Source organism: Pristiophorus japonicus, chromosome 1 (genome assembly GCF_044704955.1).
Source record: "Pristiophorus japonicus isolate sPriJap1 chromosome 1, sPriJap1.hap1, whole genome shotgun sequence".
Classification (NCBI taxonomy): domain Eukaryota; kingdom Metazoa; phylum Chordata; class Chondrichthyes; family Pristiophoridae; genus Pristiophorus; species Pristiophorus japonicus.
Window position 1 is genome coordinate 102336683 of NC_091977.1, and position 23105 is coordinate 102359787.

The 23105-nt window shown below is 40.7% G+C and overlaps 1 protein-coding gene across 1 annotated transcript in view; it reads left to right on the forward strand.

The window, feature by feature from the left end:
* ptch1 (patched 1) overlaps positions 1 to 19827 on the forward strand; it is an 80400-nt gene extending 60573 nt beyond the window's left edge. The window contains exons 18-24 of the mRNA XM_070860859.1: positions 2810 to 3090; positions 5426 to 5563; positions 6823 to 6965; positions 10259 to 10358; positions 12155 to 12409; positions 15077 to 15604; positions 19089 to 19827. Coding sequence (XP_070716960.1) covers positions 2810 to 3090; positions 5426 to 5563; positions 6823 to 6965; positions 10259 to 10358; positions 12155 to 12409; positions 15077 to 15604 — 1445 coding nt within the window. The 3' untranslated portion in view covers positions 19089 to 19827. The remainder of the gene's footprint in view (positions 1 to 2809; positions 3091 to 5425; positions 5564 to 6822; positions 6966 to 10258; positions 10359 to 12154; positions 12410 to 15076; positions 15605 to 19088) is intronic.
* Positions 19828 to 23105: the final 3278 nt, after the last annotated feature.

The following is a 23105-nucleotide window of genomic DNA, read 5'->3' on the forward strand; positions in this document are numbered from 1 at the left end:
CTTTGACATATCTGAAATTTCCAGTATTCTTGAGGATGACAAGGGTCATTTTAACCTAAAGTGGGAAAGTAACGGGATTGGATCAGCCACCCGTTTTTCACCCCAGCTGACTTTACTTACCACATCGTGCTGTTGGTATCATTGCACATGTTACTTGATGAGTATGCATGGAATGTGAAGGATGATGTCACTCACGAGACACCCGCTCATCTCAAGATCCTTGAGACAAGGGAAAATTCTTGTTTTAGAAGTGGGAAATGGGCCAAAGATCATTTTATAATTCTCCAACCTGGAAAAGTATAGGACTTTATCAGTGGAAATCAATTATTATTTTAAAAACACAATTTTAGGATCATTAATTGTAATTTACATTAGATTGTAAATTCATTAATGAGTTTCTAGAATTGCATCAGTCATATCCATTACTGCAAAAAGAAATGCACAATATACATTTGATTATAGAAATTCGTACACCTTGCTGAAGCTCAGAAATTGTAAATCGGAGTAAGACAAGGGCCGGAATTTTAAGTTTCTGACCCGCCTGGAGTCTGATGGCCCGGTAGACTGCGGGAAACCCGAAAGTCTGGTTTTCCCCGCGCATTGTGGCGTTTTAACTCCAAAGCGTGCATATGGTTTCATGGACAGGTTCCCTGCCCAGAAGTCAGCCTGATTGACAGGCTAGCTTCCAGTCGGGTGGGGAACACGGGACAGGAGGCCACAACCACAGGTAGGAGCAAGCCCCAAGCCCCGGGGGTTCCCATCCCTGACCTCGGGGAAGCTTTTTAATACTTTTAACTTCCCCCATGGTGTGGAAAATGACAAAAAAACTCAGGTTTTTTTCAAGTACAGCATAGTTATTTAAAAAAATACTTCATACAGGTATTATCAATAGTAAAATAAATGCAATGTAATATCTATTATGCTTGGATTACTTAAAATGAATATACAGAACTACAGCTAAACACTATTTTAAATATATAACTGGAATGATATATAACTCCCTCTCCCCAATGCAAAAAGGAAGCTAAAGGTTAAGTGAGGGAAAATGTTACATGTGTATTCTTTTTTAGAATTCACTTTATTTCCTGTAGAAAAAGAGTACATTTTACTTGCTCCAAAATTGCAAAGGGTTTTCCATATCCATTAGTCAATGATATGATACCAGTATGTGGGTTATTGCACACCTGTGCTTCATCACAATAATTCTATGGAGTATTGGCCAGGGAGGGGGTCCTTTATGTCTCAAGAAGGGAACTTGGATTGATTTAATTTCCATTCAGGTTTCAGTTATGTGACTGCCTGCTAGTTGAGGTTATTGGTCTGTGGAGTGGGCTCCTGAAAATGTGATTGGATAATGAAGCTTCACTGTATTCCAAAGCCTGGAGCCTGGTGGCAGCCAGCCAAGTCTTGTCTTAATGAAAATTTATAGTTGAGATTATAATAGGGCAAATCATGTTTAGCAAGTCAGTTGAATGACCCTGCAGGGTCTGGAACACACAGCAGCAAAAACTAAATGCTGGTTTTGTTGGGATTTCTTTTTTTTTGTGAAGTCTTGCACTTAAAAGAAAGGAAAGGCACTCAATGAAAAATACAGTTGACCTACAGATGTAGAGATTTTACATTTTGATTTTAAACAAAGGCTTCATTGTCATATTGTATGATCAAATTTAGTTTCACCAGTTAATTAGGGCTGGATATTCTTTAGTTTTTATGCCACTGAGGCCACCCAGATGTAAACTTCTAATCTGGATTCAAATAGTGGTTCTGTAGATAAGTTGCAAAATATTGTGAATTTGTAGTATAGATATTTATTGAATTGCTTTTAAACTAATTTAGGCTGTTAGGTACAACATTAATTTGGGCATGGATAAAATTAATGGTCTTACTGGCAAGAAATCCTTTTCTTACAGTATGATTAGTTAGTTGTACAATATATTGTAGTTCTTGGGGGGAAAGTTACAACTTTTTATATTAAACTTCAATTCCAATTTACAGGCTATTTTATTTTTCAGTTTTTTGGGACTACACCGATATCTTCATTAAATGAGAAGATTTCCCTCTGTAGTTTTATATTTTATCTAGTAGCAAAGTAGAAGTTGTTACATTTACTACAGCAATTTGGTTGGCACAATACTACTGATTAAAAACAAAATATTGCGGGTGAAATTCAACTTTGGCAGAGGCACAAAACGGGCATTAGTGGATTGGCTGCCCGTGATAGACCACACCCGATTTCCCCTTCCTAATTAGCTACTGCCAATTTTGCTCCTGCAACAAAGTTACATTTCACCCCTATTCTGATTATTTATTTCTCCTCCCTCCTGGAGTTGCTGACTCCTTTATTGGCGTATGATTCCCATCAAAGTGATCATTATTTATGTGTGAGCCTTTCACAGTGAATACCTGCAAGCTATCTAATGTGGTGAACACCCGAGCCAAGCTTAATTCTGTCCATGCTGTGCATCCACACATGGGCACTTCCATCAGGAATAACTAGGTGATGATCAGGAGCAAGATTGTGGCTGAGTTTTCCCTTCTCCATCCCAGAAGCTTTGCTACCAATTGCAACAGCCCTGCTGCTTAGCTAAGATAAGCAAAGTCAGTCACAGGTCAAGGATTGAACGTGGACCTTTCTGCTCTGAGCCATTAGGACAGAAATATCATTGTAGGTTTAAAAATCTTTCATTTGTTCAATAATTCTGATATACAATAACAGACTAATCTACTTACAAATAATTCTCAATTACACAAAGTCTGTTTAAAATGAAGATAGTAGTTTCTAAATTAAACTGACTTATTTTATGTTTAGTTCCAGCAGCTGAGCCCATTGAATATGCCCAGTTTCCTTTCTACCTCAACGGACTGCGTGAGACGTCAGACTTTGTGGAGGCTATTGAAAAAGTCAGAAATATCTGCAGTAACTTTACCAACCAAGGAGTTGCTAGTTATCCAAACGGATATCCATTTCTTTTTTGGGAACAATATGTTGGGCTCCGACACTGGCTGCTGCTAGCCATCAGCGTGGTTTTGGCTTGCACTTTTCTGGTGTGTGCCCTTTTCCTTCTGAACCCGTGGACGGCTGGGATCATTGTAAGTTTACAAGGAGCTTTGTTGCTGCTGAATTCCTTTTGGTATAGCTCTTTCTTTAGTCGGGAAGGTTTTGTTTATGTCTGGGCCTCTGGTGGGGTATGCCTGTGACATCATTTATGAAATGTTTATTCGGCATGGAAAGATGACGACAGTGAAAATTTAAACATTGGAAAAAATACTACTGTAAAACTTAGTTTCAAGTTTTGCAAGAATTTGAAGGGAAAAAAAACATTTTATTCTTTTAGATGATTTACCTAAGTGTTTGTCACAAAAATCATGCAATATACTGTTGCTCTTGCTTTGACTAATTTCAGAGTAAGAGTAAAATTGCACAAAACATTAGAAATTGTTCAAAATAATACCAGATGTGAACCAATTAACTGAGACTGAATTGCAAACTTTGTGTAAGTAAACATATTTTATGAAGAAAAATGTTTAGTCTGCGATGTGTTTTGTTGGATGGAGTGTTCAAATGATTTAGGATATTACTTCAAATTTCATTAAAACTTAAAGCTTTTTCACACCAGACAGCACAGATCCCTTTTACATAGGTTGCTTGGTCAGGACCGGAAAGAAAAATATTTTGCTTTTGGTTTTTGTGTTTCATTGCAGAACATCAGTACACTCTGTGTAAACCTTATCAGTTGGTGCTACTAGCATATATTGTTTAAAAAGTTTCACAGCTGGATGCAAAAAAAAGACATGGCTTTGCCTCAGATTTAATTGTTTAATTTAAACTGCGACCGGGTCATTCCTTCCGTTTTTTTTTAGGAAACGAAGAATCCCCTGTCGTCTGACATTTATCAGCTGAAAATGGCATTTAGTCTTTAGTGCTTTTGGCCTCCCCCAAAGTCAACTTCATTTAAGGATTCCTGCAAAACTATTCCGAATAATCCAGCTTTCTTTCTGAACCTCTGCAATCAGGTTTCTGCCCCCGGCCACAGCACTGAAATGGCTCTAATTGAAGTCACAAATGATACCCCTGTGAGTGTGTGCATGGTGCTCTATCCCTACTCATCCTTCTCAACTTCTCTGCAAATTTGACACGGTTGACCACAGCATTCTTCTCCGACGCCTCTCCTCCGTTCCCTAGCTGAGTGGTTCCACTCTTACCTATTTCCTGCAATGTCTTCATCCTGGCCCTGCATCATTACCTCTAGACTACCCCAAGGATCTATCCATGACCCCCTCCTGTTCCTCATCTACGTTCTGCACCATGGCAACATTATTCAAAGACATGACGTCAGTTTCTATTTGTACGCTGGCGATCCCAGGCTCACAACCTTGGTGCCCTATTTGACCCTGAGCTGAGCTTCCGACTCCATATCCTCTCCATCACAAACACTGTCTACTTCCACCTCTTTAACATCGCCCGTCTTTGCCCCTGCCTCAGCGCTTCTGCTGCTGACCCTTATCCAAGCTTTAATCAACTCCAGACTCAACCATTTTTCAATGCTCTCCTGGCTGGCCTTCCATCCTCCACCCTCCATAAACTTCAGCTCATCCAAAACTCTACTGCCTGTATCCTAACCCGCACCATCCCATTCCCCATCACCTCTGTGCTCACTGACCCACATTGGCTCCCACATCACCAATGCCTGAAATTTAAAATTCTCATCCTCATGTGCAAATCCCTTCCTATTTCTGTAACCTTCTCCAGCCCTACAATGTTCTGAGAACGCTGCCATCTTATGAATCCTCCACTCACTTCACCCCTCCTTTGGCATCCGTGCTTTCAGATGTCTAGGCCCTAAGTTCTGAACTTCTCTCCCTAAACCTCTTCACCTCTCTACCTTTCTCTATTCCTTGAAAACCTTCCATAAAACCTACCTCTGACCAAGCTTTTAGTCACCCATCCTAATCTCTTTTCGGTTCAGTGTCATTTTTCTTTGATTACCCTTCTGTAAGGTGCCTTGGATTAAAGGTGCTATATAAATGCAGGTTGCTATTGAATGAGAGTGAAGCATAAATTTGAACTTTTGGCAAATGCGTGCTGTGGAAGAGTGTATTGGCAAGACCCTGGTGTTTGCAATGTTAGGGGCTGTCCAGCTGCTTCATGCAGAGAATTCCATCAGTACCTGTCAAACACAAAGTAATAGATTTTAACTAATAGAAAAGTAGAGTTATTGCAGCCCTCTGTCTCTTCCTGGAATAGTTTCAAGTTACATTTTATTAATTCATTTTTCTTTTTGGAGAACCTAGAAATCTGTATGTATCTTCATTGTTGTATAAAGATACACTCTGTCAAATGGCAAAAGCAGTTTAGTTTTTATTTCTCTACCATGGCAAGTTGACTTATTTTGATATAATTGATGATTGTTTTAACCCCATTTAGGTATTAGTCCTAGCACTGATGACCGTGGAACTTTTTGGAATGATGGGCCTCATTGGAATAAAACTTAGTGCAGTTCCTGTAGTGATCCTCATTGCCTCTGTTGGAATAGGGGTGGAATTCACCGTTCACGTTGCTCTGGTATGTAAAATGTCTTTCATTCACTTTTCCTTTTGTCAAAACGGAATGCAAGAAATGCATACACCTTTCCTGCAGACCACTCTGAGAAAAACCACAGAACTATATTTTCAGGATTTGAGGCAATGTCCTTTTGATTGTGGGCATTAATTACATGTAAAAATTGTTAATTGAACAGTTAGTGGTCATAGTTTAATTCATGTAGATACAATGCAAAAGGTTTTTATGGTTATGTCCAGATAATGAATTGATATTTTAATTTGAACGTGACTGTGAAATAGAACAGTACAAAAGTTGCATATAAATTGGATAGAAAGCATCATATTTACAACTGTGTAGCAGCAAACATCTGGAGATATGCCTGGAGAGAGTCCATTTTTGGAAAACTTTATTAAAAATATTTTGTACTAAAATAATTATGAAATAAGGTCCTGCCTTCACTGGGACTAAATGGGAGTTATTTAAATGCATTTTACAAAAATAAAATGACAATTCTGGTTAACATATTGGTGCAATTGTTGTGTATTTGCTCATATGGTACTTCCAGGAGTATATGAGTCTATTGGCATATATTCAATTCAGTATGACCTGACTGTTCAAATACTTGTTCTACATAGGAACAGACTAGGATGAGAAAAGGCCATTCAGCCCTTTTAAACCTGCTGTTCTAGTACACTAACACTCCCATGAAGTATCCGCTAACATTTTGAAAATAAACTTAAATATAAAGGCATCTATAACAAGCATAAGAAAACTATTGTGTGTCACTGTGAAATCACAAATAGCAGTAGTTTTAAATAATTCTTGGGATATTTTATGTGGAGAAAAAGTAAAGCTTTATATGGTGGAGGATTTGAGGAGCAACTATGTAGGTAACCACTAATATAAAACTGTATCCTCCGATTGGCTGCTATCATTTTTTCTCATCTGAAATATCTAATATATAAATGTTCTTTTGGTTGAAATTACGCAGGGGTCCTCTCGATCATCTGCCATAACTACATCGGAAGATCCCCAGAAAAATATTGTAAATGCAACCCCTCTATTTTTAGATCTTTGGTTGTCCCACTTTGTTTAAATTAAAAATTGTTCATAAGGAGTAGGCATTTTTGATTGCTTGGTTAAATTTAATCTGAAGTATTCAGTCTGTTACACATAATCAAAACAGCTGCTGAACCATTGGGTAGGGCTTTACAGGTTTGGTGTTATGAACTTCTTTCAGTAAACACGAGGTCTGATTGCATTGATCTTATTGCCTGTAGGCATTTTTAACTGCCATTGGAGACAAGAATCGCCGGGCAGTTCTTGCACTGGAGCACATGTTTGCACCTGTGCTAGATGGGGCTGTATCAACTCTTCTTGGCGTTCTCATGCTTGCTGGGTCTGAATTTGATTTCATTGTCAGGTAAGAAACTTCCCTTTTTCATGGCTAGTACCAGATGTTCCGTTCTTCACTATCGCCATGTTCATTTTGAGCTGCATGGCCATTTCTTTTTAAATCTTATATTGCTTTGTCAATTATGTTTTGTTGCAAATTACTTTTTGATCTGAAGCCTTATTTTCTGGTAATTAATTGGCTAAAACACATGTGCATGATGGTTACAATTGAGATCATTTTACCCCATTTGCTATTAATTCTATCCTAATTCTATCAAGGCTATTGTACTTTATAATTCTAACAATGGGAAATGAATGATTGAATTATCATAACTTTTATATGCTGTATTGCAACATAACATTATATCAAAGTATTCTCAGTTTAAGAGTATAAGAAATTGTAGAACCACAACAAAACTCGAAGCTGACAGCTTGAAGGAGTTGAGGGGGCAAAAGAAAAGCAGCAATGGATCAATCTGTCCCTTCAGTGTCAGATCAGTGTTGTATCTGTTTCAAGACAATATTTCCCCCTACTTGTTTCTATGGAAGTCCATTCTTTTTATCCTTATGCATTAAAAAAGAAACTGAAAATTGGTCTAATTACTGTACTTTCTGTTTTCAGTCCCTCAAATCCCACTTTCAACATGAAAAATTGCCCCGATGTACCTACAAACATATAAGGGCTGATTTTAACCCAGCTCACACAGGTAGTTAAATTGGCTCATGCAAATTACCCACACCAATCCCACTGCCTTCCAGTGGGTTACGATCTGAACCTGCTGTTCTGAGCAGGTGAGAGTTATACCTGTCAGTAGGCAGTGAGATCCTTCTTTAAAGGTGCAAAATGAGGCTCCGATGATGTCATTACTAGAGCGGGCATTGATCAGGGGGTCACAAGCATATAGAAGTGTCACCTTGAGAGATTGCATCATGTTCTATTCTTGCTACCAGACTGTGGCAATCCTATTCATCTACAGGAGAGCAGACTCCAGGAGATCAGTAACTTGAATGAATCCCTTATCCATTCAGTCTCCCAGCCTGTCGAAGAGGAATCCAGAGCCGGCACGGCTCCAGTGTGAGCATCCCTTAGAGATGCTTTAGCTGGTGACACGGACTTTATCAGGGGTGGCAAAGCTGCAGCGGCCATTGAGGTGGTCTTGCACTCCATAGTTGATTGCAGAGTGCCAATGCTCGACATGAAAACACCACACACCAATGCCTTCATCAATTGCTGGAGCACAAAAATCACTTTTCTTTTAAATGCTGGCTTCCTGAAGTCTGCGTCTCAGTCCCCTTCAGCAGAGCTGGAATGTGATCTAGCCCTCTTGTTCCAATTTTCTTCCCTCTTCTCCTGAAGGCACAGACTCATGCTAATGTATGGATCCACAGGTGCTCTTCAGCTCCTCACACATATTGCCAGTTTTCATTTGTGAGCTTAGTCATTGAGTGTCAGAAGGCTTTTCGATCATGGAGGATATCACGGAAGAGCCTAATTATGTCCTCTACCCAAGAACGCCACACACAACTTTCCCTCAGGGGTCACTGGATAGTGATTAAGATGAGATCTCCGGTCAGTTTTTCCCCTTCCCAACTGATGCAAATTGTAGCATCTTGTAACATATGAACTGTTGCTCCTGGCTGAGATCAGCTAATCCAACACAGACCAAGGATCAAATATAGTCTGTATGGCTCAGTTCTGCAACTGAACCAACTAGGGAGCTGGAGCCTGGTTTTTAAACTACCAAATTAAATGGATACATTGCTTATTTTTTGTAGTTTATTTATTTTAAAGAGAAGCCTGTTGGCTTTTGTGACTTTGACTCATTTTACTGTTTTTGTGGTAGAATGTAGCTTGGTCGGTGCATGTTTATATAAGTAAGATATAAAATAAACACAGGATTTTGTTGCAGGCTGGGGGTGGGGCCCAAGAATAGCTCTGCATAGCCAACAAAACTAGAGAAAGGAGCCAGTAAGCCAAATGACTACAGCAACTTAACAAATGCAATATATTTGAAGTGGTCAGACATAAAATAGCTTTATGTTTATACTAATGTGAGACAGATAGATACAAATGGATCTATAACATTTTGCTGATATATTGCATGATATGAACATTTGATAGTTTATATTATGCAATAATGACAATGTCTGTATTTTGTTAACAAAATCACCCATGGATGTCATCGTGAATTTAAAAAAACAAGCAGATGTCTATTGTTGCTCAACGTCATGCATTCTATATGTAAAAAAACATTAAAGTGTCTTTGGACATAGTGAAGGTAACTTTGTGCTGTACTGCTACACAACAAGATAATAGATTGATCCTTAAAAACTTACCGAAGGTTATGTCCTTGAAGTCATTACTCATAAATGTGTCCATAAGTTTAGTCTGTGAGTCCCAGCTGTGTTGAATACCAACTAGTAAGACCTCTTATGGTTAAAAGCTTACCTTGGTATTCATGAAGACTCCCAGTCCATAGCCTTGAATGGTGGGAATGGACAACCACTTGGACGCTTTTCCTTTTTCACCAGCATTCTAGCTTTTATGTTTGAAATGGTTGACGCAAAACAAGAGTATTCATAGATGCTAAATTGTACTACAAAAGATTTAGTTTGCAGTGCAGTGATGCTATTGTGAAGTGCTCTTATCAAATACAATGCTAGAATCTGCTATAGAACTGGCAGCATTTTATAGCAGAATCCTGGTTCATGCTTTATAAAGGATTGCAATTTGAGCTATTTAGTAAAACTAAAACCCAGCATCTCTGAGGATTGTAGGCAGAAAGTTTTGATTAGTGTTGTGAGAGGAAGCCTACTTGATACACTAGAGATTTAATTAGTGATTCTGTTGTGAGATGCAGCAGCATTTCACAGTGGATTAGCTGCCTGAGACTTTGCTTCTCCTGCTTCTAGACTAAATTGTTTAAATTCTGCACCCTTTACTTCATTTGTTTGCTTCTGCTGGGGTTAAGGTAATGGGGCCCCTTTCATTGTGCATGTTGTATGGGCCTGTTCAGTCATTCAGTCCACGTTCCATATTTTTCTCTGTGTGTAACAAACTATTCATGAATAACAGTCCAGACTATGTGTTTGTCAATAAAATTAACAAACTAACATACTCTTCTTTTTTTTGGTCAACTAACACTGTTGTTGTGGAATGTAGCCTCACTGATGTAAAAGGTAAAGAATTGCCATGGTATTTTCTATAATTATGTATTTACATTAAAGTTTGTGCTGTAAATGACTTTTAAAATGTAATTTGTTTGTCATAAATAAAGAGCTCCTTGAAATTAATTGCACTACTCTTTGCAACTGTTACAGATACTTCTTTGCAGTCCTGGCTATTTTAACTGTTCTGGGTGTTCTCAATGGATTAGTATTACTTCCGGTTCTTCTTTCATACTTTGGACCATATCCTGAGGTATTTTTTTCTTTTTTGATGATTCTATCATATTTGGACTTCAGAAAAGTTCTTAGTGGAAAATAAGGATAAATTCACTAATCTGTATTCTCAACAGAGACGGGTTTGAAGGGAGCAGAGTTAAAGAACCAGCACGACAGTGTTGTAGTCCTATCTCTGACCCACACACCCTCAAAGCACGGCACTGGGAGCACAGGATTGGTGAACTTATTCTATAAAAACCTGGGTTATCAGGAAGCTAGGCAGATGCAGTCATGAATAAATGATGGATTTCAAAATCACAGAAAAGGTTTTTTTTAAATCCAACCCACATTCTTCACAAAAATAAATTAAGAATTTAAAGTGCCAGCACTGAACAGATCCACTGAATGCCTTCTTTACCCCATACCTAAATCCATAGCCCTGTACAACCAGGGGAAAGTCAACATCATTGATCGGGATAATGCTGGACAGATTAGAATACTTATGCCCCTCACTCTGTATTCTTTGAACTACAAATGAACAAGGAAGATTACAGGTTACTGGCCATTGGTGTTGCTGAAGGGTAGGCCTTCATTTGGCAGGTGCTTACATAACACCAAAATAATCAGGGGTCAGCAGTAGCTGAGAGTGCCAAGAAGGGAAGAAAATAAAAATCTAAGAATAATACTTGAGGTTAGCTATCCTGTCCTGGCTGTATAAGTCAGAGGGTTGCAAACTCAAGCATACTTGGCATATAACTGGTCTTGCCATCAATTGCCAGACTTGGCTTCATCATATCAAACTTTATTGTGTCTTCCTCTCTTTAGCCAAAACAAGGCCAACCCCTGAAATCCCTTTCTCACTCCCCTATGCCTGAACACTTCCAATTCCAAGTGACAAGAGCTCATAAATGTCTTTGTTTCTAAGGTCCAGACCATCCATATAACTGCCTCTACTAATCCTTCCCTTTCCTCTCCCTCTCTGCCCACAACATCTCCCAGCGACTCCAGCCTAAACCCTCATCACTTTGCAATTTCTCCCCCATCTGTCATCTTTCCCTTTCCAAAATAATTTCTTCCAAGAGACACACTTGCTGTTCCCTTGATTCCCTCCCTACTCATTCCTGCTCACTCAGCTACCCCCACTGGCCCCTTTGCCAGTGAACACTATTAACCATTCCTTTTTCTCTGGCACCATCCTTTCCCTTTCAAAACTGCTGTCATCGCCCTGTACTTAAGAAAAAACACCCTTGATTCATCTGTCTTAAGCTACCATTCCATCACTAATTTCCCTTTCCTCTCAAAAAAGGTCCTCAAGTATGTTGTTACTTTATACTCAGATCTCCTGTAACTCCCTTGAAACCCTCCAGCCCATATTCCAGTCATCTCACAGTACTGAAAGTCATAAAAGACATTCTATAATACTATGACTATGTTGAACATGATAATTGTGCACAATATTATCTCTGGACAGAGATGCTGTTCTGCAAAGAGCCATGTCACTGGAAGAGCTCTGACCAAACTACCCCAGCACCCAGTGTGAAAGAAATTATGCCATGCCAGGTGTTTCAACTGACTGGATCTGACTACAATAATAATAATACGTTTTATTTATATAGCGCCTTTAACATACTAAAATGTCCCAAGACGTTTCACAACAATTTTACAACATGTTTGATATTGATCATTGAGAGAAAGAGAGAAAAAGAGGGAGAACAAAGTGTAAAAAGAGGTTAAAGGCTCGGGTCTGAAGTGGCAGCCGAAATGCGAACACAGTTACAACAGTGAGATGGACGCTAAGTGAAACTAATTACACTTCGCACATTTGGTCCATAGGTTTCACCTTTTGATGGGAGAACCCGGTTGCCTACTCCATCACCAGAGCCACCACCTCGAGTTGTGAGGTTTGCAGTTCACCCTGAGCAAGGAAATAATGGATCTGATTCTTCAGATTCTGAATACAGCTCACAGACTACAGTTTCTGGGATCAGTGAAGAACTTCAGCATTATGAAACCAATCCCAGCACTATTGCACCAGCCCATCAGATCATGGTGGAAGCAACTGAGAATCCTGTCTTTCCCAGGTCCACAGTAAGTGAAGCCAATTTATTTCTTTAACTTTTGTCAATATTTAAAGCCTCAACATTTTCTTTTAGCTATTATTGCTTTAATTTCAGTCAACATGATGTACCTACAATAGGAAGTATCCAGATTATTTTACCTTTATGGCATTGCATTATTAGAAATATTTGATGCAAGACCATTATTTGCCAGTGACACCTATATTCTGACTTAATGTGGATATAGTGCAGCTACAAATACAATTGCAGTAAATTCCACAGCAGATATAATTTCTTACATCTTCAAACAATAATTGCACAGTAATAATGCTTCCTAATGATTATATATTACATACATTCCCTTCATATTCCTCCCCCTAAAAATAAGTTGGACAAGACCTAGCAACCACATGTAAAGTGGATGTATTTTCACTACTTGATGTGGTTTCTGGACAAGTATTTTGCCTAAGGCACTTGCGTGATTCCAGAAACCAAATTCCATAGTGATCAGGGACAGCTTCTGTGATAATACGAATTTTAACATAACAATAGAAGAATCTTTAGGAACAGTAAAGGGCCATTAGACCATCTCTCTCATCTGGAAGGAGGAGTGCATGCCTGGAGATCTCACAGATGCCATAATCGTGACCATCTTTAAAAAAAGGGGACAAGTCTGACTGCGGCAACTACAGAGGAATCTCCCTGTTGTCGGCCACTGGGAAAATCATCGCTATAATCCTCCTCAACCGTCTTCTCCCTGTGGTTGAGGAGCTCCTCCCGGAGTCACACTGCGGATTCCGTCCACTACAGGGTACATCTTCATGGCGGAACAACTGCAAGAGAAATGCAGGGAACAGCACCAACCCTTGTACATGGCCTTCTTTAACCTCACAAAGGCCTTTGACACTGTTAACCATGAGAGACTATGGAGCGTTCTCTGTTTCGGCTGCCTCCAGAAGTTTGTCGCCATCCTCCGCCTGCTCCATGACGACATGCAGGCCATGATCCTGACCAACGGATCCACTACAGACCCAATACACGTCCAGACCAGGGTCAAGCGGGGCTGCGTCATCGCACCAATCCTCTTCTCGATCTTCCTCACTGCAATGCTCCATCTCATGCTCAACAAACTTTCTGCTGGAGTGGAACTAAATTATAGAACCAGTGGGAACCTGTTCAACCTTCATCGCCTCCAGGCCAGATCCAAGATCGTCCCATCCTCTGTCGTCAAACTACAGTGCACGGACGACACTTGCATCTGCGCACATTCAGAGGCTGAACTCCAAGTCATCGTCAACACCTTCACCAAGGCATACAAAAGCATGGGCCTTGCACTAAACATCCGAAAGATAAAGGTCCTCCACCAACCTGACCCCGCCACACAGCACTGCCTCCCGGTCGTCAAAATTGACGGTGCGGCCTTGGACAACGTGGACTACTTTCCATTCCTCGGGAGTCTATAACCAACAAGGGTGAACATCGACGACAAGGTCCAACACTGCCTCCAGTGCGCCAGCGCAGCCTTCGGTCGCCTGAGGAAGAGAGTGTTCGAAGATCAGGCCATCAAATCTTGCACCAAGCTTATGGTCTACAGGGCTGTAGTGATACCCGCCCTCCTGTATGGCTCAGAGATATAGACCATATACAGTAGACACCTCAAATCACTGGAGAAATACCACCAACGATGTTTCCGCAAGATCCTGCAAATCTCCTGGGAGGATAGACACACCAACATCAGTGTTCTCGATCAGGCCAACATCCCCAGCATTGAGGCACTGACCACACTCGACCAGCTCCATTGGACGGGCCACATTGTCCGCATGACCAACACAAGACTCCCAAAGCAAGTGCTCTACTCGGAACTCCTACATGGCAGGCGATCCCAGGTGAGCAGAGGAAACAATACAAGGACACCCTCAAAGCCTCCTTGATAAAGTGTAACATCCCCACCGACGCCTGGGAATCCCTGGCCAAAGACCACCCTAAGTGGAGGAAGAGCATCCGGGAGGGCGCTGAGCACCTCGAGTCTCGTCGCTGAGCATGCAGAAAACAAACGCAGGCAGCGGAAGGAGCGTGCGGCAAACCAGACTCCCCACCCACCCTTTGCTTCAACGACTGTCTGTCCCATCTGTAACAGAGACTGTAATTCCCATATTGGACTGTACAGTCACCTGAGAACTCACGTTTAGTGTAGAAGCAAGTCTTCCTCGATTTCGAGGGACTGCCTATGATGATGATGTGGTTTCTGGGCATGTGTTTTGCCTAAGGCACTTGCGTGATTCCAGAGACCAAATTCCATCGTGATCAGGGACAACTTCTGTGATAATATGAATTTTAACATAACAGCAGAAGGATCTTTAGGAACAGTAAAGGGCCATTAGACCTAAATAGCCCAACCTTTTTGGTAGTCTCAACTGTGCTTTCTCACTATAATCCCTTCTCTGTCCAAAAAAACATTGATTTGTTTCTTGAACCTATTTATACTGCTACTTTAATGGCCCTCCCTGGTTAATTATTCTATTTCATAACTTTTGAGTCAAAACATACTGCATCACTTTTGTCCATACTCAGGATTTTAGCCAATAAAATCATTTGTAATTAAGTAAGTTTTATTGTCATTTGTTTACCAAGTTATACTGCAGTGTAATAGTAAATAAATTTGAATATGTACAGCATTGATAGTTCATCTTATTTACAGGTTGTTCAGCCAGACTCCAGATTCCATCGATCAAGACCAAGGCCGCCTCCTCAGCAGGATATTAAGCACCAACAATCCTGGAGGAATTGTAGGGACCACAGTTTGGAGGCTAAGGAAGGGTTTCGACCGCCTCCTTACGGACCACGCATGGACGCTTTTGAAACTGCTCACGAGGGGCATTACAGACTCAGCAATAGGGATCGTTCAAGTCATAGATCCCGTTCTCATAAGACTAGGAACCCAGCATTCACTGCCACTGGTGCTTCAGCACCGACATACTGCCAGCCTATCACTACTGTGACTGCCACAGCCTCAGTTACTGTCGCTGTGCATCCTCCCATACCCAGCCAAAATGTATTTGGAGGGTACCCACATTACGAGGGGTACAGTGAAACTGATGAAGGAGCATTTGTCGATCCTCATGTACCTTTTGATGCACGTTATGAAAGAAGGGACTCAAAGGTGGAAGTTTTAGAGTTGCAGGACGTTGAATGTGAAACAAAGAGCAATGGGAACAGAACACATTAGGTAGGTTTCCTGGGGAAATTCAATGAAAGATGCAATACTGGTTAAAAATATGAATTGTTGATCCATCATATTCTTTGTTTGGACTAAGTAGAAGAGAAAATATTTGCCAAAGTTCCTTCTAATAGGTAGAGAATTATATGTTGATGTAACTATGTTACTTCACAAATTACATGTGTGTTAATAAGTCATATTTGTATTTATAAAGTATGGGACTAGAACCTCCATTTTCTTTGCATGCTTAACACCCACTTAACGCCCATTTTACCACTGAAATGACGTATAATGCCCATATATCGCGCATTTTGGCACAAAATGGAAACTGACGGGCATTTTTAGGAGACTTACCGCCGAGTGTTATTTTCCCAATGGGCTTAACGCCAAGAAAAAATATTACCACCAGCCCATTTTTTGGGGGCGGAATCAGCAAAATGGGCAAATTCAATGCCCAGAATATCGCCCAGCGTTACTTTCTGCACGGAATTAACGCCAAGATTCAATATTAACGCCCGCCCACTGCTTTTTGTCGTAAAGAGCATATTTACCCAAATTAGCGGCCATGGAGATCGCCCATCTTAAATTTCACCATCTCGCACAAATATCGCCCACAATATCGTTCGCTCAAAAAATCGCCTACTAAAAGTGGAACTAACCGGAACGAACGCCAGCGGTATGGCTGGCATTTGTTAAATCCCACTCTTACGTGAAGAGCTGTTATAGGAAAGATTTGTCTGAAAGAGCGCTGATGTGAGTGACAACGCTGACATACTGCTGTGTGTGTGCAGCTCAGACATCAATGGTGCCCATCACCTTGGTGCCAGTTAAAGTTTACATTGAGTGACGTTAAGTTGTATTTAACCTTTTTATGGTGAGGAATCACCAGTGGGTAACAGTCCAGCTATCTGAGACAATGCGCAACAAGGTTATGTTCAATAGCAAAAGTTTAATACCAACATTGGTCTGAAATTATAAGCATCACAGCCAATAACACCCAACCCCTGCCCACACCCCACTTTTTCCACCGTTGACATAAATCACATGTTCAACATGTCCAGCAACACAGAATACAAAGGCAAAGCAGGAGCGTGGTCCCCAGCTCCCATACATTGCAACAAATTGCATACACCCAGATGGAGATATAACACAGCCATCACCTGCGCACATCCACCTCACTTTCCTTCCCCCCTCTTCTCCCCACCTCTACCCCTTCTCCTCCTCGCTCCACAGCGCATGGCCGAGGAACTCCTCAGGCGATGCCTCATTGGGGGCGGAAGACGGCAGATGCGTTGATTGCATGGGTATGGGAGCGGGGGGGGGTGCCGAGTGGGCAACATTTTCTGATGCAGAAACAGGATCTTGGTCCTTGCTCTCATTTGTCATTCGCAGTGGTGGTGCGGAACCTAGCGGTGGAGTGCCACGCTCGGGGACCTGTGGCAGCAGTGTTCCTGGCTAGCGCATCCAGGGACTCCGCCATACGCGGAATGTACTCGGTCATGGTGGACAGATGTCAGGATATGCCCCCCAATGCTTCGATGAGCTGGTCACCGATGTCTACAGTCCTCCTGGACAACTGTACCATCTATCCGCTGTCATGTCGCGCTCGTGGAACAGACCTGCTGCGTCCATGAGGCCTCCGCGGGGTCGGCGCCATCCTGCGAACAAATGGGGTGCCCTGTGGTGAGGTGCTTGAGGCCAGCACCTCCAGAGTGGAGGCAGGAATGACCGGTGGACCACTAGATGGCCTTGGGGTGGAATGGCTTCTGGAGCGTGGCGATGCAGGTTCCTCGAGGTCGCGCTCTCATCCGTTAAGAACAGACCCAGCAGATTGCCAGGCGACAATCGGAGCTCCTCCGCACCAGATGTAGTAGGATCGTCCGCCGACTCCTACCCCGCGCCCCCACCTTCTGGCCTCTGTGGCCTTGCCTGGGGCCCCGCTGCTGGTTGAGCTGCAAGACACAAATGAGGTTATTAGAGGAAAAGGGGGTGCTAGGGTGACAAGGTGAGTCCAGCGTTACACACAGCATATGCATGACAAAAGCACCACCCCTCTCAAAATCATAGCAGACATCACATTTCATGACCATCAATACGTTGTGCATTGCAATAATTTTCATTAGGCCAGCATTATTTCTATGACACTTGTGGAAATCATCTATCATATATAATTGTTCAGATATGAGTTGGTATGGCATCTATTGACTTTACATCACGCAATGGTGTAAGCTTTACTCACATGGCATCACTTCAGGGTCTGCAGGTGTGTCCGGAGGTGCTTCCCCATGAGTGTGAGCACTCGCTCCTCCATCTCTGTGATGTCGCTGGGGACTGGTGGTCCCCCGCCCTCTGCACGGACCTCATCGTCGATATCTTCTTCTGTAAAAGGTGACAGGACAACATGGCATGAGATCATTGCGTGATATCATTGCTAGGTACTGTCACAGAGACTGATACAACACATAACCGACAGATGTAATCATGATTATTATCATTATTATCATTCCTTGCCTAAAGTCGTACACCATGACTGCAGGCTTTGAGTAAAACATTCCCGGTAAAAGTACAAAACCTCACATATGCTGATAGTCACTCATGACTGTTACAAATCAAATTATATAAATGCTTAAGTACATGTAAATCAATGTAATACTTACTCTTGCAGATCCCACAAGGTCATTCCATCGTTTGCGGCATTGGTCCCCCTCACGCATCTCGTTGGTCGCTGACGAGACCACCTCTGCTATCTCAGTCCATATACTCTGGTAGGCCTTTGGGGTGGGCTTCCCACGCCCTCCCAGTGTCAAATCACCCCAGCAAGACTCCGACCAAGAACCTCCTGGCTCTTTTGTGGCCTCCAATGTGCTCCTCTCTCACCTCACTGCTATCTCCAGCGTCAGTCTCCACAGCGTGCTGTGATGTCTCCTCCTCTCCCTCCATTATAGGGCAAATTCGGTCATATAGGTAGCTGGTAACAGCTACTTTTTTTTTGCCTACTTGCTGTGAAGCTCTACAGTCTCCCTCCTTCCTCCCAAAGCAGCCACACCACACCCAACCACGCCTTCAGTCCCTCTGAGCTCCCTCTCTGTCTCCTCTTCTGCGCATGTCATGATGACCCTTGACCTCCTGAATCGCGGGAATCGAGCGTTGCCATGCCGTTGCTAAGGACGGCCACACTTTACAGCAGAAGGTCAAAAAAATTTAACGCTACCGCCCATTTGATATCATTCATGGTAACACCCATTTTCAAAAATGTAAACTAGGTGTTTTGAGACCAGCAATCTGAAAACCCTTTTTACTGTCCATGCCGGAAATAACGCCCATTTTTGGGCGATAAGCACAAAAGTGGAGGTTCTAGCCCTATATGTATTATGTAAGATGAAAATACTTTTTATGTCCTGATACGAATGTCTTTTTAAAAACTTGAAATGAATTACAACAATTTTTCTCAATATCCATTCCTAATAGTTTTGCTTTTTTTTACCCTTTCCAGTATGGAAGTATGGAATTTATGATGCACAGATGGCCAAAGATGGGAAACCCCTTCATTTGCATAGTCTGATCCTTGAAGCTCCAGGCTATAAATACAGGCGATCCTGAACTGGGAAAACAGTTTACTGTAACTGTTGATCTATTGTATTATTTGTTAAATATTTCTTCTCTAAAATATTTAAAGGATGTACACATATGTATTATACAGATGTACAATGTAATGTAGTATAACTTTAGGAGTTGTAAAACTCCTGTGAATGGATTAGAAACAATATTGTGTGATCCATATGTTTTGTACATTGATCTGTGTATCTGTGCCACATTTACGCTTAATCTAGTCATAAATGTCAGCATATGTTGCTGCTGCTTGAAATATTGTATAATTTACTTGTATAATTATTCTATGCAAATATTGCTCATGTGATAGGATTTTTTTGTAAAGGTACACATTTTGTTAAAATATTTTAATTTTGCATATCACAACCCTGTGGTAGTATAAAATGTTACTGTTAACTTTCAAACACGCTATGCGTGGTTCTTAAAATGATCAGATATGAAGAAAAGCACGTTAATCTTTATGACCATGTTAGTTTTAGTTGTTTGACTCTTTTGCTGTGTATTATACATGTCTGTGTTGTTTTAATTTAACCCTTAGTGTCTGTATATTTATTGACCCCTCCAGATTCTTTGAATGATAAACTGTATCTGCAATTTCTAACTGTCAGACTAACAAAGAGACAGTCTTTTTTATTTTTCTTTATTTATTGTCAATTTAAATAGAATGCATTTTTGAAAATGACCAACCATTAAGCTCTACACTGTTCTCTTCAGCATAGATTTGTATATTTGTAAAAACATACATCCAGCCAAGTAAACTTGTGATAGGGAGGCTTAAATCCAATCCCATCTTTATTTGTAAATATGTAGGGGGGGCGGGAGGGAGGTGAAACTGTCTCTTCATAACACTGGTTTATGTTAATGTTAAACTCATCTACTACTACACATGTTTGGCATCACTGTTCTCAAACCAAGTGGGCATGCAAGGTCTGAATCTTTCAGGAGCAGCCTTAAGTATATCCTTTTTGAAAAACTATAGAGTTGCTGCATTACAACAGTGACTACATTTCAAAAGTACTTCATTGGCTATAAAGCACTTTGGGGCATCCTGAGGTCATGAAAGGCACTATACAAGTTCTTTCTGTCCATTGGATGTTCCAAAACCCAAATTACATCTATGATTGAACCACAATTTTCTGTTAATGACTATCCTGATGCCTTACTAAGCTTTTGTTTTGGTAGTGAATGTGTTGACCATTAATGGGATATAATTGCTTTCAGTGATATTTGTAACAAACAGGCATTCACATGAAATTCATCTGTGCATCATCTTAATGCATTTGTTAACCTATTTAAAATAAATCTGTAATCAAGTGCATTAAAATAACTCACAGAGGAATTCCATACAAATACAATAAGCTATTACAAATATTTGTGAGAGCTGAGTGTTTCTTTTGATGTTCAATATTGAAAGATTGGGGGTAATTTTGACTCGGCCGATAGTGTAGAACGGGCGATATTGGATCCGCTGCCCGTTATATGCTCGATTTTCATTTCTGAAAAGAAAAATCAGGCAAGCTGTATAACGGGCAACCGATCTAATACTGCCAGTTTTACACTATCACCAAAAGTTAAAATTACAGCCATTGAAACTTGTGATTTTTTTTTCATTGTGCTACTTTGCAACAGTCTTGTTACTGTTGAAGTTACAGATGATGCCAAATTATGTCACGTAGCAAGTAAGTTGAGTTATAGCTTCTGTTTTAAATGTTAAAATAAGCTACTGACATTAGCACACTAAGGGTTAACCCTAATTGCCAACTTTTTTTTATAAAAAACAGTTTACTTTCTGGCATAGAAATGTGTGTGACATTCAGCAACAGACTTCAATGTGGCACTTGTGGTGGATTGACCTGAGATCATCCAGAATTCACAACAAAAACTGTATGGTATTAATTGGAACTAACTTCAGCTGCCATAGTGTATATTAGATTGTGTCAAAAGTTCAGAGTGGCTTCCCACTGCTACTGCCTTGATGTCTGTCTGTCACTTCTCACCAGTTATTTTCCCCCTCTTGTTTAACAGCACAGATTCTATCAAATGCAGATATATGTTTGTGTACTTTCTCCCCTCCCTCCCTCCCTCCCTCCCTCACTGTCTGCTGCTTCTGCACAATGTAGACATTTTCTCCTATAGTCACATTGGCAAAGGGAGAACTTCTCAGTGGCTGGCAACTATGTTTTTAAGAAAAAAATGTATTTTTTGTGATATTTATATTTTTGTATCATAAGAATGTTTTCTTACAGTATTTGTTGTATGCCAGTTTATAACAAAAACGCAGGGATTTTTTCTTCTGTTTGGAACACTATTACAGCTATGTTTTACTTTGTAATGGATTTTTAATCTGTATAAAGTGCTTACTAATGTTAATAACTAAATAGGAAAGATATATAACAGTTACATTAAGAACTCGTAGATTTTAGTATGAGGATGCAAAAGGAAAAATATTCAAACTGGGTCTCATCACCTGCCAGTTTTTGGCAGAGATGGGTTTGTGTCATTTCAGTTACAAAGATAAATGTATGCCATATAATTTATTTATATGAAAATTTATTTTTGTAGTGTACATAGTAGTCATCAAGTCTTTTGACAGAAGTATATTTTTAAAGAGTTTATATGTAATGATACCATTATGTTGGATCATAACTGAGACAGTTACAGTGCACACTTTCATTGTAACTTACACTTGGAGAAGATGTTTTACAGTGTTAAAAAGAAAGCAACTATTCTAAATGTTACATAATTTGGTTTCAATTTCCATGGAATACGTGCCTCATGTGTTTTATCCATTTTGCATCATGGGACATGGAAATTGTGCAAGCTCTCTAAATATTAATGTTCAAACACTGATAGAATTTCTAACAAATAAAAATAATATAACTTAACTGTGGTATGGTGTCCTTATTAGTATGACTTGACTTTAATAGTTTTGAATTTATATCTCCAAAAATCCACAAACTTTCTGGTGCACTCAGCATCAGAAATTGGTTATGCCCGGTCTCCACCCAATTGAACCTTTAACTAGAATTTCCTGTGGGGTTCGAGGCAGGCGCTTGTAGCAATGCGCCCTTGCAGATTGACATCATAAATAGAGATGGGACCAGCAGAATGGCATCAGCCACCAGAATTCTTGCTACTCTCACTTCTGGTTTCATGGCCTGGAACACTGAATAAAAGGAGATGTTGCACTCGAAAATCAGCCTTTCTGGAAAGGGGCCGATTTCCAGTCCTTGCCACCATCTTCAGCCAGACCTGCCGGCTCTGCACCTAAGCGCCTAACCACCTCCACATTTGCCTTAATCTTGTCCCCCACTTAGCAAGTGCTCTAGCTGCACTGATACTAGCACAGGTGCCCGCTAACAACATGCAAATTGCTTGACCCTAAAAAATCTGACGGGGGTCAGTAACTTCCCTTTCAATAGTTCTAATCCACAATTACTGTGGTCGGACAGGATCACAGGTTTTTGGTGTCCACTTGTCTAAAAATTAAACAGTTAATGTAATATATTTATATAGTGGGTTGAATGAAAAAGCAAATCATACAGGTCTAGACTAACTTTGTTTTATTATTAAAGTTGCCCATATTTTGGAGGTAATCAAGATTGGGGATGCCTATTTACATGGTTTTACATAGTATTTACAGCACGGAAACAGGCCAACAGGCCATGCTCCACACAAGCCTCCTCCAATCCATCTTCATCTAACTCCATCAACACGTCCTATTCCTTTCTCCCTCATGTATTTATCTAGCTTCCCATTAAATGCATCCACTCCTTGTGGTAGCGAGTTCCACATTCTAACCACTCTCTGGGTCAAGAAGTTTCTCGTGAATTCTCTATTGGATTTAATAGTGACTATCTTATATTTATGGCCCCTAGTTCTGGTCTCCCTGCAAGTTGAA